This window comes from Lissotriton vulgaris, chromosome 11, assembly GCF_964263255.1.
Source record: "Lissotriton vulgaris chromosome 11, aLisVul1.2, whole genome shotgun sequence".
NCBI classification, from domain to species: domain Eukaryota; kingdom Metazoa; phylum Chordata; class Amphibia; order Caudata; family Salamandridae; genus Lissotriton; species Lissotriton vulgaris.
The window spans coordinates 669,500,480-669,515,196 of NC_141699.1; the positions used below are offsets into that span (position 1 = coordinate 669,500,480).

General features: G+C 41.6%; 1 protein-coding gene across 1 annotated transcript in view; it reads left to right on the plus strand.

Moving 5' to 3' along the window:
* The window catches only part of LOC147683313 (E3 ubiquitin-protein ligase RNF19B-like), a 95,844-nt gene that overhangs the window by 46,667 nt on the left and 34,460 nt on the right, over window positions 1-14,717 (plus strand). The window contains exon 2 of the mRNA XM_086943762.1: window positions 10,679-10,858. Coding sequence (XP_086799888.1) covers window positions 10,679-10,858 — 180 coding nt within the window. The remainder of the gene's footprint in view (window positions 1-10,678; window positions 10,859-14,717) is intronic.

Below are 14,717 nucleotides of genomic sequence, written 5' to 3' on the forward strand. Positions count from 1 at the left end.
GCCGTATTAGGTATGGCACTTAAGGAGAATGAAGCGAGACGTACGACAAGGGTGTGTGCTAGCCCTGTTCCTTTTCAGTCTATATATAAATGATCTGAAGACCTTGTTAAAGTTGGGGAAGGCAGACATTTCCAGGGTGGGCTAAAGAAGACTCCCTGCTCTGTTATATGCAGATGATTTGTCCTGATGTCCAGGACAGGGGTGGGTTTAGGACTGCTGTTAAATAGACTTGTTGCCTGCATGAGAGAATTGGTCCTGCAGACAAATATTGTGACATCTCACACCATGATCTTAGGGCGTACTCTCTCAAAAGCCAGAGCTCTCTATATAAATAAAGGAAAAGTTGCCCGTGTCACAACTTTTAATTATCTGGGCATTTCTTTTGATCACAAAAGTTCCTGGTCTCACAGTTAAAATCCAGATTGCCCAGGTTAATCAAGCAACAGAAGCTCTTTTCTGGTTCACTGAGAAGCTCAGTTGCAAGCCGATGGATACCATAAGAAAAATATATACTGCTTGGTGGAGCTTTGCCATGGTCTGGGGTGCTGGTGTGTGGGGTTATTGTGACACTGTCCCTCTTCAGGCGCATGAAAACATGTTTGTAAGAAGGTTCTTTTCTGTCCCGATAATCCCTGCCCTCATTTATTTGTCACATGCAACTAGGCCTGCTAAAAATTAGAAGACCATATTAAACTGGCACCATTTAAGCTGTGGCACTTAAAGTGGGCAAAAGATGAAATGGCCCTAAACCAGGACATTAAAAAAGATTATCTACGCTTAGATAAAACCCACTGTATATCCTGGTTAAGGTATGTGAAATACCAATTTGCTTTGCTAAGGAGATCTAATATTTTTCAGAGTCCACAAAATATTATATATTTTTCTAAATAACTACTAAAAATAGATGTCCTAGCTTTTTGCCAGCAGCAAAGAAAATCCAGGGAGTTGGGGAAGCAAAGAGTGCCTTTCTATATCTCATTAGGTATTACAGACCAGATTATCTATACTACCCTTAACTTTTACTTGCACTCACATATATTTTACTTGATACGGTTCCGATTTAATATAGTGCACTTTCAGGTGTTGTATCCTAGCAAAGCTTTTCATGAAACCTAGGTCACACCATGTCCTTATCCACCCAGAATACACTTCACTTATTTTTCTTCTTCAAAGTATATGCCACTCCTAGGGAAAGTTTTTGTCTCCCAATCTTGATGACCCAAAATGTCACTATATGTTGGCCTGCTTCACAAACTACAGCTGCTATCATCTCAAAAGACCTGTTTGATTGTGTATAAATTAATCATTGCGGCTGTTAGACTGAGAATAATGTTGGGGAAGTAACTGCATATCATACTCTGGTGCTATAAGTGTGGGAGGGGAAGTTGATTATCAGTAAAATGTGATTAAATTGTACCTTTTTGTATATTTATTGTGGTATTTGTAACATTTCTATATGTTTTAATGGAAATGTATTTTATGTGGTATATTGAATACATTTCGGTATTTTAAATAAGAAATATGGCATTGTATACCTATGCTTTTATGCTCATATGGTTTTATACCAACCAAATAAAGCTAGTCATGACTGACTGACTGGTGTAAACACTGAATTAGTTTGTTGAAAGTAAGGAGACCGCTTCCTGCAGCTCTTCCTCCGGTGAGTTACAACAACTGACTGTAGTTGGAGTTTGAACCCATGAGTCAAAGATGCTGGAATGATATGGCCTTACAAAGGTAAACATGCTGCGAGACAAGGATATATCCCAGCATGCAACATAAAAGTAGGACAAGTATTTACATAAGACGTACAGTACAGTTCATAACACTACATCACCTTCCCCCACTAAAAAAATAAATTACTTAGTTTTAATGAACTTATGGTATTGTAAGTAAATAATGATGAAAAAGAGAGTTCATAATGGAATTATTGCATATAAAAAATCCTTAAATCCTTAAGCTTTAAAGGCATAGACACATTGCGAGAAACTCCAAAGTTTTGTTCTTGAATATTGGGACTGGTGCCGTTGGTACACAAATCTGAGCTGTCAGAGGAAGAAAGAGTTGGGTAACAACTTGTGTCACTTGAATCCACACCTGTCCTATATTCTAGAATATTTGAGGGAACATGTGCATTAGACGCAGTGGGTCTTGAGTGGAATTCTGTAGTATTATTCCAAGTAAACCACCAAACATCACCATAAGCGTCCACGCTCCAGTTGCCTTTGTACTTACTTATTCTGCTGGCTTGTTCGGGAGAAAATTTTACCAGAGTCCTTTTGCTCAACCAACCTTTTTTCTAAGCAGAACAGAACCCTTGGCAAGCCTAGTTACTTGTACAGGTACAGAAAAGACTGATCCCATTTTCTCACCTCTAGTTGGACTCTTAATCATGACCCAGTCAGCGACTTGAACATCTATATCTTTCACTCCATGTATGTCATCAAAATACTTTTTGTGTGCAGCCTGCATAGAAGAGACTCTTTCCATGACAATTTCTTTAATGTCACACTGACAACAATCGTTTTCATTAGAAACTTAGACTCCAATAAATTCTGGAAACACATCACATCTGGGATCTTTTTTCCTAAGATGGCGAAAAGGTGAAACACCTGTAGTGTTATGAGGGGTTATAAAGTATGTCCACAACTTGTTTTACAAACATTCTTCAACAGATAGCCTGCTTGCTAAAGCAGCGTGTACAGCTTCCTTAAGAAATCTATTAATCCTTTCCACAAATCTGTTTGTAATTGGTAAGTACAAAACCCCCTTCAAATGTCTAATGTGAAACTGATCAACACAATCTCTCATTTGTGTGGAAGTGAAGTGCATGAGTTGTGTGTTACTATTTCCTTGGGCGGATCTTCAATTTAAAGAAAAATTCTGTACGAATTCAATCAAAAAGTGTTGGGTGCAGAAAAAATTCAAAATAGACCCACAGTGAAAAGTTATCTATTAAAACCAATAGATATCTCTTATATGGTGTTAGCAGCTCAAAGGGGCCTGCAAAACGCTAATGCTACCTTACTCCAGACATCTTCAGGAAGTGGTACAGAATACAGTAATATTTGGTGTGCTATTCAGTGTGTGTCCGATATCAAGCAAGTATCCCACTCGCAAATCCATTCAGAAACCTAGGTGTCCAAAGATGGCCACCAGAAAAATTGTTTGAGATTTTTGCAGGAGCCACCTATTCCTAAATGGCATTGGTGAGGAGCATTAATTTTTCATGAATGAAAGAGGGCGGGATGCATAAACCATTACTGTTCGGCACACCCTCTGCAATGAAAATTTCACTTGCCACCTGATCAAAAGGTTTCAGGAGAGTTGGTAAAGACCTTTCTTTGGAACATCCTTTTGTAACTAAACTCACCACATAAGATAAAACGTTGTCCTCCTTTAAATCGTTCATCCAACACTCCAAAGACGCTACCCCTGACAAATTTAGTACTTCATATTTTGAAGCAACCACCCATTTAAGGTCATCAAGTTCCTTAATTTGATTGGAGGGACTCACTGGCATCCTAGAAAGGCAATCAGCTCCTAAATGATTTCCTTCAGGAATGTAATTGACCTTTAGGAATGTAACAGATTATAAAGTTGTATTTCTGTAGGCGATATAGAAGTCTGACAAGCCTAGCTTATGCGTTCCCTGAACAATTTCCATTGAACATATGAAAAAGTGGGTTTTGATCAGTATATATCTCAAAATGTGCGCTCCAGAGAATTTTTCAATTGCCCAACAGCTGACTAATGCTTCCCACTCAATTGTGCTGTAATGTGACTGAGCGTGCTTTAATAAACCGGAAGCAAAAGCAACAGTTTGTTAATTGTTGTTATTCATTTGGGACAATACGGCTCCTATACCAATTTAACTGCCATCAACCATAAGTATGCATGTATATCCTGCCTTAAAAGGTGATACGGCCGGTGCATACACAATCACATTTTTAAATGTTGACAAATGCCTGGTTTGCTGTATCATCCCCGTCAAAAATTCCTCCCTTCGTGAGGATGTTGCGAATGGGTTCAATCACCAGAGCATACTCCTGAGTCCTGAATGAACCTAAAATAGTGCTCACACAAGCTCAAGAAAGATCTCAAAGTGTCCTTATATCTGGGTGGTGCCACGTCTTTTATAGCCTGTATTAATGGAAATTTGGGTTTCATACCATTTACTGAAATATGATGACCAAAATAGTTTAAATCTTGTACCAAGAAACAACATATCATGCTCAAGATTTTTACCTACATTTTTTAAAGACTTCTAACACTTTTTCAAGAATCAAAATGTGCTCCTGACTCTGCAAAAATAAAGACATCATCTTGATGAGCTTGAGTACTAGCAATGTCAGATAATATTTAGTCCTTCGATTTTTGAGAGACATCAATGCAGATGCCAGACCAAACGGTATCCATAAAAATGTGAAAGCTCCAAATGGAATGATAAATGTAGTTAGGTCCTGTGAGTCTGCAGTAAGTGGAATTTGATGAAAGGCAGAGCGTAAATACAAAAGCGAGTAATGTTTTGCATTGCCAACATTAGCCAGAAGATCTTGTGTTTTATGCAAGGGGTGGCAGTCAACAATTATATTTTTGTTTAATGTGAAAATATCAATGCAGAGTCTAACATGTCCAGCATCCTTAAGCTTTTACCTACTAATATAATATGGCTAATCAATTTAGGAAGATCAATGTTGGTTATAACCCCTTCTTCTGTAGGTTTTTCAAGTAATACCTTAAGCTCTAGTCTAATGCTTAAGAGTAGAGGTCTCACCTTATGTGGAATTGGTATTGCATTTTTCTAAAGTTTCATTGGGTGCTCAAATTTATGTATAGTACACATTTTGACCTTGAAATTTCTGGAAATGTTTGTATTATTTCATTAGTTTCTTTGTATTACCTACAATTGAGGCAATAAAGACATGATTGCCAACAACAGGATTTTCAGAAACTGGGACCAGCATTAATCCTAACTTGGCTAAATCTTGCCAGCCAAATGTATTTTTACATTTAATTGTCACATATATCTTCATTGTAGTTTCTCTCCCAAGACACACTAACTTTTTTAGAAAATGCCCCAACATGTCTATGTCCTGATCTCCGTATGCTTTAAGAGAAACATCTGGAGGATGAAGGGGTTTACACGTGGCCCAACGATGATTATATAAAACATCAGAAATTATAGTAACGGGAGCCCCAGAATCTGCCATCATGTTTAATTTGCCCCCCTACAACACGCACATCACATAAGGAGCCTTTAACCAGTTTCACACAGGAATTTGTAGCATCAGGTGTAAGTATTATTTTACAGAAATCCTATGTGCATTCTCCAGGGCTTGCATTAATCTCGACACTGCTTATTTAAACATTACTCCTATTGCTCTTAAAAACACTCAGAAAATGCCCCATTTTGTGACACTTATTACAATATTTCCTAATGGCTGGGCAGAATGTGTGATTATCAAAAAGTATCTTCAAACCTCTTCTTAAACAATAAGGAGAATCTTTCCTTTGTAATTTTTCTGTTACTTTTTCCTTAAAGGCTAGGGCATTAATGGGATCCATGACTTCCACAGAATTGACCGTGTAAGTAGTATATTCACTTGTCATACATCTATTAGCTAAAATGGAAAGCTTTATGACTTTAGCTATGTCCATGACCTCAACTAAGGTTGGGGCACGACAGCTGAGCTGAAGTTCCTACAATTATATACAAATTGGTCCCTTATGTTGGTATCCAGGGAAGCTCCAGAATTACAATTCAATGCTAGGTTTCTCAATGAAGAAATATATTCCACAACTGATTCTTCTTGAGTGTTTTTCCTCATGAAACAAATTGGCTCCCGCAAGCAAAACACTTTGCTGTTCCCTGAACTTACTCACCAGCCCAGCAATAGATTCTGAGTACTCATTCCAGTTCTCAAAAACTGCGGATGTATAACTTGAAATAAGTTGTTAGATATTTGCTGACCTTCTGTTCCCAGATGGCTGAAGAGAAAGTTTGCTTTCCTTTGAGGATCACATTTATCTGCATCAATTGCTATTAGGTAGTTCTAAAGTGACCTAAACTGTTTTTCCAGTGTTGTTGTGGCTTCCCTAGATGTTGTAAAAATGGTTCTTTTTGCACAAACTGCTGAATGGCACTCATAGTAAAATCAGTAAAGATACACTTTCAGATATTTCTTAGAACTGGGTGGTTGCGCACAGGCCCAGATGGGTTAAAGATAGGCTTGGTAGTGGAATATCCGATGCCTTCATTATATATTTGGCGGCACGTGTGACTCAGCTGAGCAATGGAGGAACTGTGATAGTTGTAGGGGTATCACCCTCTATCACTAAAAGATACCGCTCCAGCCATGTGTTCCTCTCTCATGTTCTTCTGGCTGTAGAACCTTGAAACTACTTTGATGGCATGTTACCACTTAAGACCTATGTGTTTTTTCTAAATGGCAGCAATTAATGGTTCTTGAATGTTAACCTCTAAATTTCCTGCACTCGTCAGTCTACATTTGCTTTAGGCAGACTTTTCTTTAAGTGTTTGTATTGCTAATGCTCAACTTAACAGAAACAACATTTCCCATAACTTTCAGATTGAACATATTATTGTACATGTATGTGTTATGTTATGTTATGTTATGTTATGTTATGTTATGTTATGTTAAATAGAATTTATTGAGCGCACGTACGCCCGTAGGCTTCATGGCGCTATTGGAAGATTTGCAGAGACATAACACAACAACAAAAAGAGGCAGAAGTTAACTATGGGTAGGCTTGCCTAAAAAGCCAAGTTTTGAAAGCTTGTCTGAAAACCAAAAGGTCTTCATGGAGTCTCAGTGTCAGTGGCAGAGAATTCCATAGGGAGGAGGCTAGGAAGTGAAAAGAACCGCCTCCCTGGCGTTGTTTCCTAATTCGAGGCACAACTAACAAGTTCTTGTGACCCGAGCGAAGGGCGCATGAGGGGGTGTACCTGACAAGCAGGCTGCTAATAAATCCAGGGCACTTGCCTTGTAGAGCCCTAAAGATAATGCATCCAGCTTTAAAGGTTGCTCTCTGTGCTACTGGCAACCAGTGGAGACCGGCCAGACCCGGCCTGATGGACTGCCACTTGGGTATCTTGCAAATCAACCTGGCCGCTTGGTTCTGAACCAGTTGTAGTCTCTTGAGCTGCCCGGCTGGAAGACCCAAATACAAACTGTTGGAGTAGTCCAGGCGGGACAGCACGAGAGCGATGATGACTTGGATCAGAGCAGAGTAGGTTAACCGGTGGGCAATCTTCCTGATCTTACGGAATTGAAAAAAACTTGAGGATACCACCGTCCCCACCTGACTTTTAAGAGAGAGGTCTTCATTAAAAGTAACCCCTAGGCTTTTTACTATTTGGGACTTGGCTGGAGGATTTCCCATTTCTGGAGGCCAGAAATGTGGCCCCCAGTACAGTTCACTCTTCCCAGGCAAAATCAATTCAGTTTTGCCTGGGTTGAGTTTCAGGTGATTTAGACTCATCCCTCTCTGGATGTGGACCATGGCCTCCCGAAATTCGGTGGCAGCGCCAGGGGAGTCCAGACGGAAGATCAATTGCAAGTCGTCAGCATAGTTAAAAATTAAAGCTTTAAACTTTCTTAGTGAAAACAACAGGGGTCGTAAATACAAATTAAATAAAAGTGGGGACAAGGACGATCCCTGAGGGACTCCGCATTCATTTTTAATTTTAGGGGCTGTAAAGGTTCCTAGTCTCACTGCCTGGGTACGATCCAAGATAAATGACTTCAGCCATCTCAAGGCCGAGCCTCTGAGGCCCACCTGCTCGACACGGTCGACCAAGATGGTGTGGTCGACCGTGTCAAACGCGGCCGACAGGTCAAGAAGTACTAGTGCTTGATGAATATCCTTGTCCGCATTGCATCTGAGTACATTCTGGACCGCCAGTGTCACCATCTCGGTGGAGTGCCCCGGTCGAAACCCAGCTTGATTAGATTCCAGATATCCAGTGGATTCAACAAAGCTAGAGAGACAGCTAGCAGCATGTGCCTCCAGAATTTTTGAAAGGAATGGTAGCAAGGATATCGGACGATAGTTTGATGGATCGTGGGGGTCCAGGCCAGGTTTTTTAATCAAGGGAATGAGTAGAGCGTGTTTAAACCCTACAGGTACCTTTCCCTGATCAAGTGAATCATTTAGCAGAGGAAGGATCTCCTGAGGGATAGATTGCCCTATTTCTGTAAAAATGTGGGGTGGGCAGATGTCGTCGGGTGAACCAGACTTGACACGTGCCAGGAGAGCGGAAAAGGTTTTAGAGTCTATGGCAGGGAAGGCATCTAACTTGGCGGGATTATTAAAAATATCATCTAAGGGAGATGATGTAGGAGAGCTTGCAATGTTGCGTTTTATTATTACAATTTTCTCTCTGAAGTATTCATTCAGAGAGTCACACAACTTCTGAGTAGGAACTATTGAGGGGGCTGTCCTATCATCGTCGCAGAGCTCATTAACTATATTAAATATATCTTTAGTTTTGTTGGAAGAGGTTAAAAATTTTTGGGAGAAGTAATTGGTTTTGTGTTGGTGCAGAATTTTTTGGAACTCCTTCCTAGCAGCGCAATACACTTCTCTATCTTGTGGGGAGTAGTTTGCTCTCCAATTCCGTTCCTTTTGTCGTACCCCTAATTTAAGATTTTTCAATTCTTGGGTAAACCATTTATGGGCGTCGTTCCCTCTAATACTGGAGACCAGTACAGGGGGGGCTGAAAGGTCGCTGCGTGGCGTAGCCAGTTTGACAGAGATCTCTCGCCAGCGTCCAGGTCATCATGCGGCAGAGGTATAGATTTACTTAAAACGTCAATGAATCCAGGAAGATCCATAGATTTCCATTTACGGAATTCTTTGCCCATGCATGATCTGGTCTTGACATTCCCTCGTATTTCCAACGTGAACTGAATGACGAAGTGATCCGACCAAATACATGGACTGATAACAGGGTTAGGTAGTGGTAGGTTGTGTGTCCAGATTTGGTCGAGACTATGACCTTTATGGTGGGTAGGTGAGTGAATGTGCTGGGTTAGATTAAGGTCTGTGAGCAGGTCTTTTAGTTCAGCAGCTTGGGTATCTGTGTCTATGCTGTCGAACCAGTAGTTTAGGTCCCCAATTAAGATGGTTTTAGAGTAGCTGACTACGTGTGAAGCCAACTGCTCTGCCAAAAGAGATGGATAGTTGGCCATGTATTGGGGAGGGCGGTATATCAAGACCAGGATAAGGGCCCCACTTTCAGTATCGAGCTTGATCACCAGATTCTCTGTGTCCGGAAGGGTCAGAGAGGGTAATTTCCTGAAGTGGAGGGATTTAAGGATAATAGCTGCTACACCGCCTCCCGCCTTCCCGGATGTGCGATTGGCTGTCAGAATATATTATTCTGAGGGAAGTGCTACAAGAATATCGGGAAGGGAGTGAGGGGTTAACCAAGTTTCGGTAAGTAAAAGGATGTCAGGTTTTGCCTCCTTCAGGAATAAAAAGATGTCAACTTGGTTTTTAATCAAGGACCGGGTGTTGAGATAATAACAACACAGATTGTGAGTTACAGTAGATGCAGGTCGAAGCTCAGGAATAGATGGTAAAAGAGGCTGGGTGTCGTCCACTGGAAAGGGGGAGGAGGAGAGTCCTAGCTGTTGAATGCGTGTCAATGTATGTAAGGGTAGTGAGTACAGGCAAGATCCATGGGGTATGTGAGAGCGCAGGCTTTGAAGTTCAAAAGACGAGTACCTGAGAAATTGGCCAGGGGGGGTGGGCCCGGGTCCCGGTCGGCCGCGGACGGGCGCAGACGGGCTTAACTCAGGCGCAACTCCGGCGCGCCTTCGTCGCGCCCGCTGCGCTCGTCCGCTGCGCTGACACATGATGGACCGTTTAAGTAGGAGCGGAACTCGGGGGTGTGGCGATGATGTCACTGGCCTCGCCTCACCCGAGCAACCCAGCCCAAGATGGCGCCCCCGGCCGCTGAGAGCCCGCCGAAGCGATCAGCGCTCAGCCGGCCGCCGGTGCACTCAGGAGGAGTGAGCAGGTAAGCGTCCTGGAATCCGGAGATGAAATTAGAACAGGAAATGTTCGGGGTTAAAAGCGCGCCTCTGCGCTTTGTATGGCGGAGCGCTGGTTAAAAATATTGAAATCAATGTCTCTTCCAGTGAAATGAGTACTGCTGCTTCCTCAGCTACAGGCGTGGACCCCCTGCCACAGGGTCACCAGCCTGCTATTGCCGAGAGTTGGATGGAATCGGCACTCCTAAGTAGGGGCGGAACTCGGGGGGTGTGGCGATGATGTCACTGGCCTCGCCTCACCCGAGCACCCCAGCCCAAGATGGCGCCCCCGGCCGCTGAGAGCCCGCCGAAGCGATCAGCGCTCAGCTGGCCGCTGGTGCACTCAGGAGGAGTGAGCAGGTAAGCGTCCTGGAATCCGGAGATGAAATTAGAACAGGAAATGTTCAGGGTTAAAAGCGCGCCTCTGCGCTTTGTACGGCAGAGCGCTGCTTAAAAATATTGAAATCAATGTCTCTTCCAGTGAAATGAGTACTGCTGCTTCCTCAGCTACAAGCGTGGACCCCCTGCCACAGGTATGTGACATTTTATACATGAGGATCAAAGTCTCAGAATGGCTTTGTAAATAAATGACAACTTATCTTTTCTGATTTTAGGGTAAAACGTATTTTTATTGCCCAGCTCTGAATGAAGAGGGTGCATACTGTGTGAAGGAATTGAAACTTGCTCTTACCCGGAGTGCTGCAAGGTATACTGCGGAGGAACTTAAGATACTAGTTGCTTATGAAGAAAAATTGGCTAAAATGGCAGCCAACCAGTATTGTCAGTATACAGAGGTGAGTGTATTCTATGCTAGGTCTAAGCACTATCACACAAAATGTAAGGCCTACCAACCTATATTGTCCACAAGACCACTTGTACAGCTTGAAAAGAAACAAGTCATGTATCTGGTTTTCCTATATTTGTTTTATTATGTGACCTCTTCTCCTCTTACAGGATGAATGTTTTGTTAGAATGTGTGGAGTACACATCCTTACAGAGGTCACAGATGTATCTTATAATATTAGTGCTATAGTCATATGGCCTACAGCAGTGGTTCTTAATCTGTTGACTTGTGGAACCCCCACTTAATTATTTTAACCTGTGGATGCTCACTAAATCATTATTGGAAACCGGGGACCTCCTCTGAGGCATTACTGGAACCCGTGGACCCGTGGACCCCAGCCTAGGTGTTTTCGATGATTTGAATCACAAAACAATTCTCAGAAAATAAAGATACAGCATTCTTCAAACTCATTGCCCATACTGTATTCTGCTTGATGTACTACCTATGCTCCTAAGAATCAACCTGAGGACACTAACTTAGTTTTCAGCCTCCAATTTTAAATTCCTTCACATTTACAGAATGATTTAATATTGTCAACTGTCTATTTTGCACTTTATTTATGTGTTCGCCACCTTGTCGGTGCGCCGGGACGCTCCTTCGCTGGAGCAGCTGTGCGCAATACAAATAGCACTAACATAACATAACATACTTTATTAATACGTTCTTATATATCGCTGACATGCTGAGTAGGCTTCACAGATTCCCAGTGGGTTCCTGGAGCACAGGTTAAGAATCACTGGCCTGGGGGCAAACTAGTAGTCAGAAAAATAAATCAGGCAAACGTGCACTCATTTGTTCTTTTCCTTCTTTCTTTTTTTACACTTTTTATTCTGTCTTTCATTCCAACTTTATTATCTATTGTTTAATGTATTTTCTTTGTTTACACCTTTCTTCATCTTTACTTTGTGTATTCTCTATTTTCTTCCTTGTTTTCATCATGCTTTCTTTTTTTCATCTCCTCCCTTTATTCCATCTTTCTCTCTGCCTTTGCCCTATACATCTTTACTTCTCTCCTTTATTTTTTTCTATCTGTCTTGGTTTCCTTCTTAATTTCATACTTTCTTTCCTTCATTCTTTCCTAATTTTCATCTTTCTGTCTTCTTTTTCTCCCCTTTCTTCCTTTATTCTCTCCATCCACCAACCTTCCACTTTCTCACCATCTATCATTCTTTCTGCCCTTTTCCAATCCATCTCTCCATTTGTGCTTCCATTGATCCTTTCTTCTATCCTTCTCCAGATCCATCCATCATACGTTTCTCTCCACTCCTCTCTCCCTCTTTCCCTTATTTCTGTGCTTCCTTGACCCACCACAGCTCCATCATATTAGTCACTTGCAATGGAACTAATGAGCTTCAGTTTTAAGGTCTCACCTAGGCAGCGCATGCGCTTTCTTCGAGACATGCAGTATTCAGTTCTATGGGCTTTGAACACGCCCAGCACTTTCCATTGGCTCTTTCGTCTACCTTTACAAATTCCTTATTTTAATTGGTTAATAGTATTCATTTATTCCGCCTTTTGACTGTTTTGTTCCTCCCTGCAAACTGCCCCTGCTACATGCACCCTATCCCTATTGACCATAGGTTTTAGTTACAATGAAAGACTTTTTCTTTCTGCTCTCTCCTCACTGGTCGCTGGCGCACAGCGCTGCTCATAGGTCACTTAATCTCCTCGAGCTGGTTCCCCAACATCACATCCCCGCCCGACACCTTGTGTATTTTTTGCAGTTTTCGTTTCTTGTTTTTTTAGACAGCTCGATGGACTTGAAGGTATAGGAGTGCTTTATTTGAGCACCAGTTACATTACACAATGTTTTACATTACACAATAATTTTTTTGGGTCGGCACGGGGAGATAACATCATATGGCCAGAATAACAGAATATTGAGCAGATGCCACAACTCAAACCTGGTTCCCCAGCGCCAAAGTTCGCAGCTCTGGTTGTTACGCCATGTACAAGATTACACTCTTACTCAGAGACTTGCTTTCTTCAGCTGTCTGACGTAGGGCATGCAGAGTTGTAGTAAGGATGCATGTGCCTGTGGGGGAGGTGTCCGTATCTAAGCTTTCACTGACTCCAGCACTTGAAATTATAGGGGAAGGCTACTGAAGTGTGCAGGAATAAACCATTTAGGCTGCTCCTGCTGTATGTTTGCAAGTGGTATAATGAGTGGGTGGACTGTAAAGTACACCATCTTGTAATTGCCATACCTCTGACTGTTATGCCTAGAAGGTATTGCATAAACTAACGAGAAACTGAATAAAATCCAATGGGTAAGTTATTGGCCTTCAAACACTTTGCTTTAGTATTTTTTTACAGCGTATCATGCTGGAGTTGTTTGGTAAAATTGCTTCCACTGTATTTCCCCTATTCACAGTCCAATACAATTGGGTGCGAGCATGAAGATCTTTCCAGAACCACACTTTGCAACCCCCCCACAACACGTCCCCCCCCTCATAGGAACTGTGGTCTCTGTGACTTTTTAAGCTGTGCTTTTTTGCAACATTATTTCTATGCAATGGACCAACAAAGCTCTGCTCAGATTAGTTACCTGTCTGTCACAATCCCATAGTCTAACCGCTCATACAGAAGGGGGCCCCTGAACACGAATAGCAGGCAGGTCGGACATGGGAGAAAACCAAAAACAGCCTAAGGGGACCCAAACTGCCTGCATAAGATTAATTAAGTGCTGACAAATTCACTAATACATTAAGGCATCGCCATATAAACAGAGAAATTTCCCCAAACGAATAAGAAAAATAGGATAGAGAAAAAATATGTTTTTTATTTATATTATTTTATGAAAATTTATAAAAGGTGACAATTGATATGATACCATTCCAACATACATAAATAAATAGAAAGTACCATATTCACACACTGAATACACACTAACAACCACATTTGCAAACATACTCATACACTCTAAACACCCAAAGAGAAGCATAAACTGCGGCGGCCATAGTCGTCCTGCGGGGTGCGGGGAATGAAACTTCCAACGAATGCCAAATCAGCTGACTTGGGTGTATTCTGAACTCTGCTGAAAACGCGTCTTTGAGCACTACCCTCTTGGAGATTGGACTAACTGCAAAAATATCTCCTCATTCCGAACTATACTATAAGTGGATGTGTATGACCTTTTTGTCTGTCCACACCAGAGCAGTATCTATTTAATTATCTTGACTCTGTTTTTGAGCTTTTTTCAACCCAATGGTTACTGCTGGTGGCTTGCCTAGATGCTTTAAATCCAGGTGCATCTATTCTTGTGTCCCACAGTTTGATTTGACCGCCCGGATGAAGGTGTGACCCATATCGGGTTAGACAGCGAAACTCGCGTTGGTGCTGGAGAACAACATGCCTCCGTTTTGTTTCCACCATCTCTAATAAGAAGACACTTGAATGCCTATTAACTACTTGATGCCTATCATGTATCTTGTATCATGAATGTTAACTAATTTGAGTTTTGACAATATCACAAATGTTGAACCCTCCTTGAGTTTTTAGAGTGTATGAGTATGTTTGCATTTGTGCAATTGTGGTTGTTAGTGTGTATTGAGTGTGTGAATGTGGGACCTCTTCCAACAAACATATTTATGTATGTTGGAATGGTATCATGTCATATGTTCACCTTTTATGAATTTTGATAAAACAATATAAATAAAAAACATATATTTTCTCTATCCTGTTTTTCTTATTCGTTTGGGGGGATTTCGCTGTTTGTATGGTGATGCCTTAATGTATTAGTGACTTTGTCAGCACTTAATTAATCTTATTCATGCAGTTTGGGCCCCCTTAGACTGTTTTTGAGAATC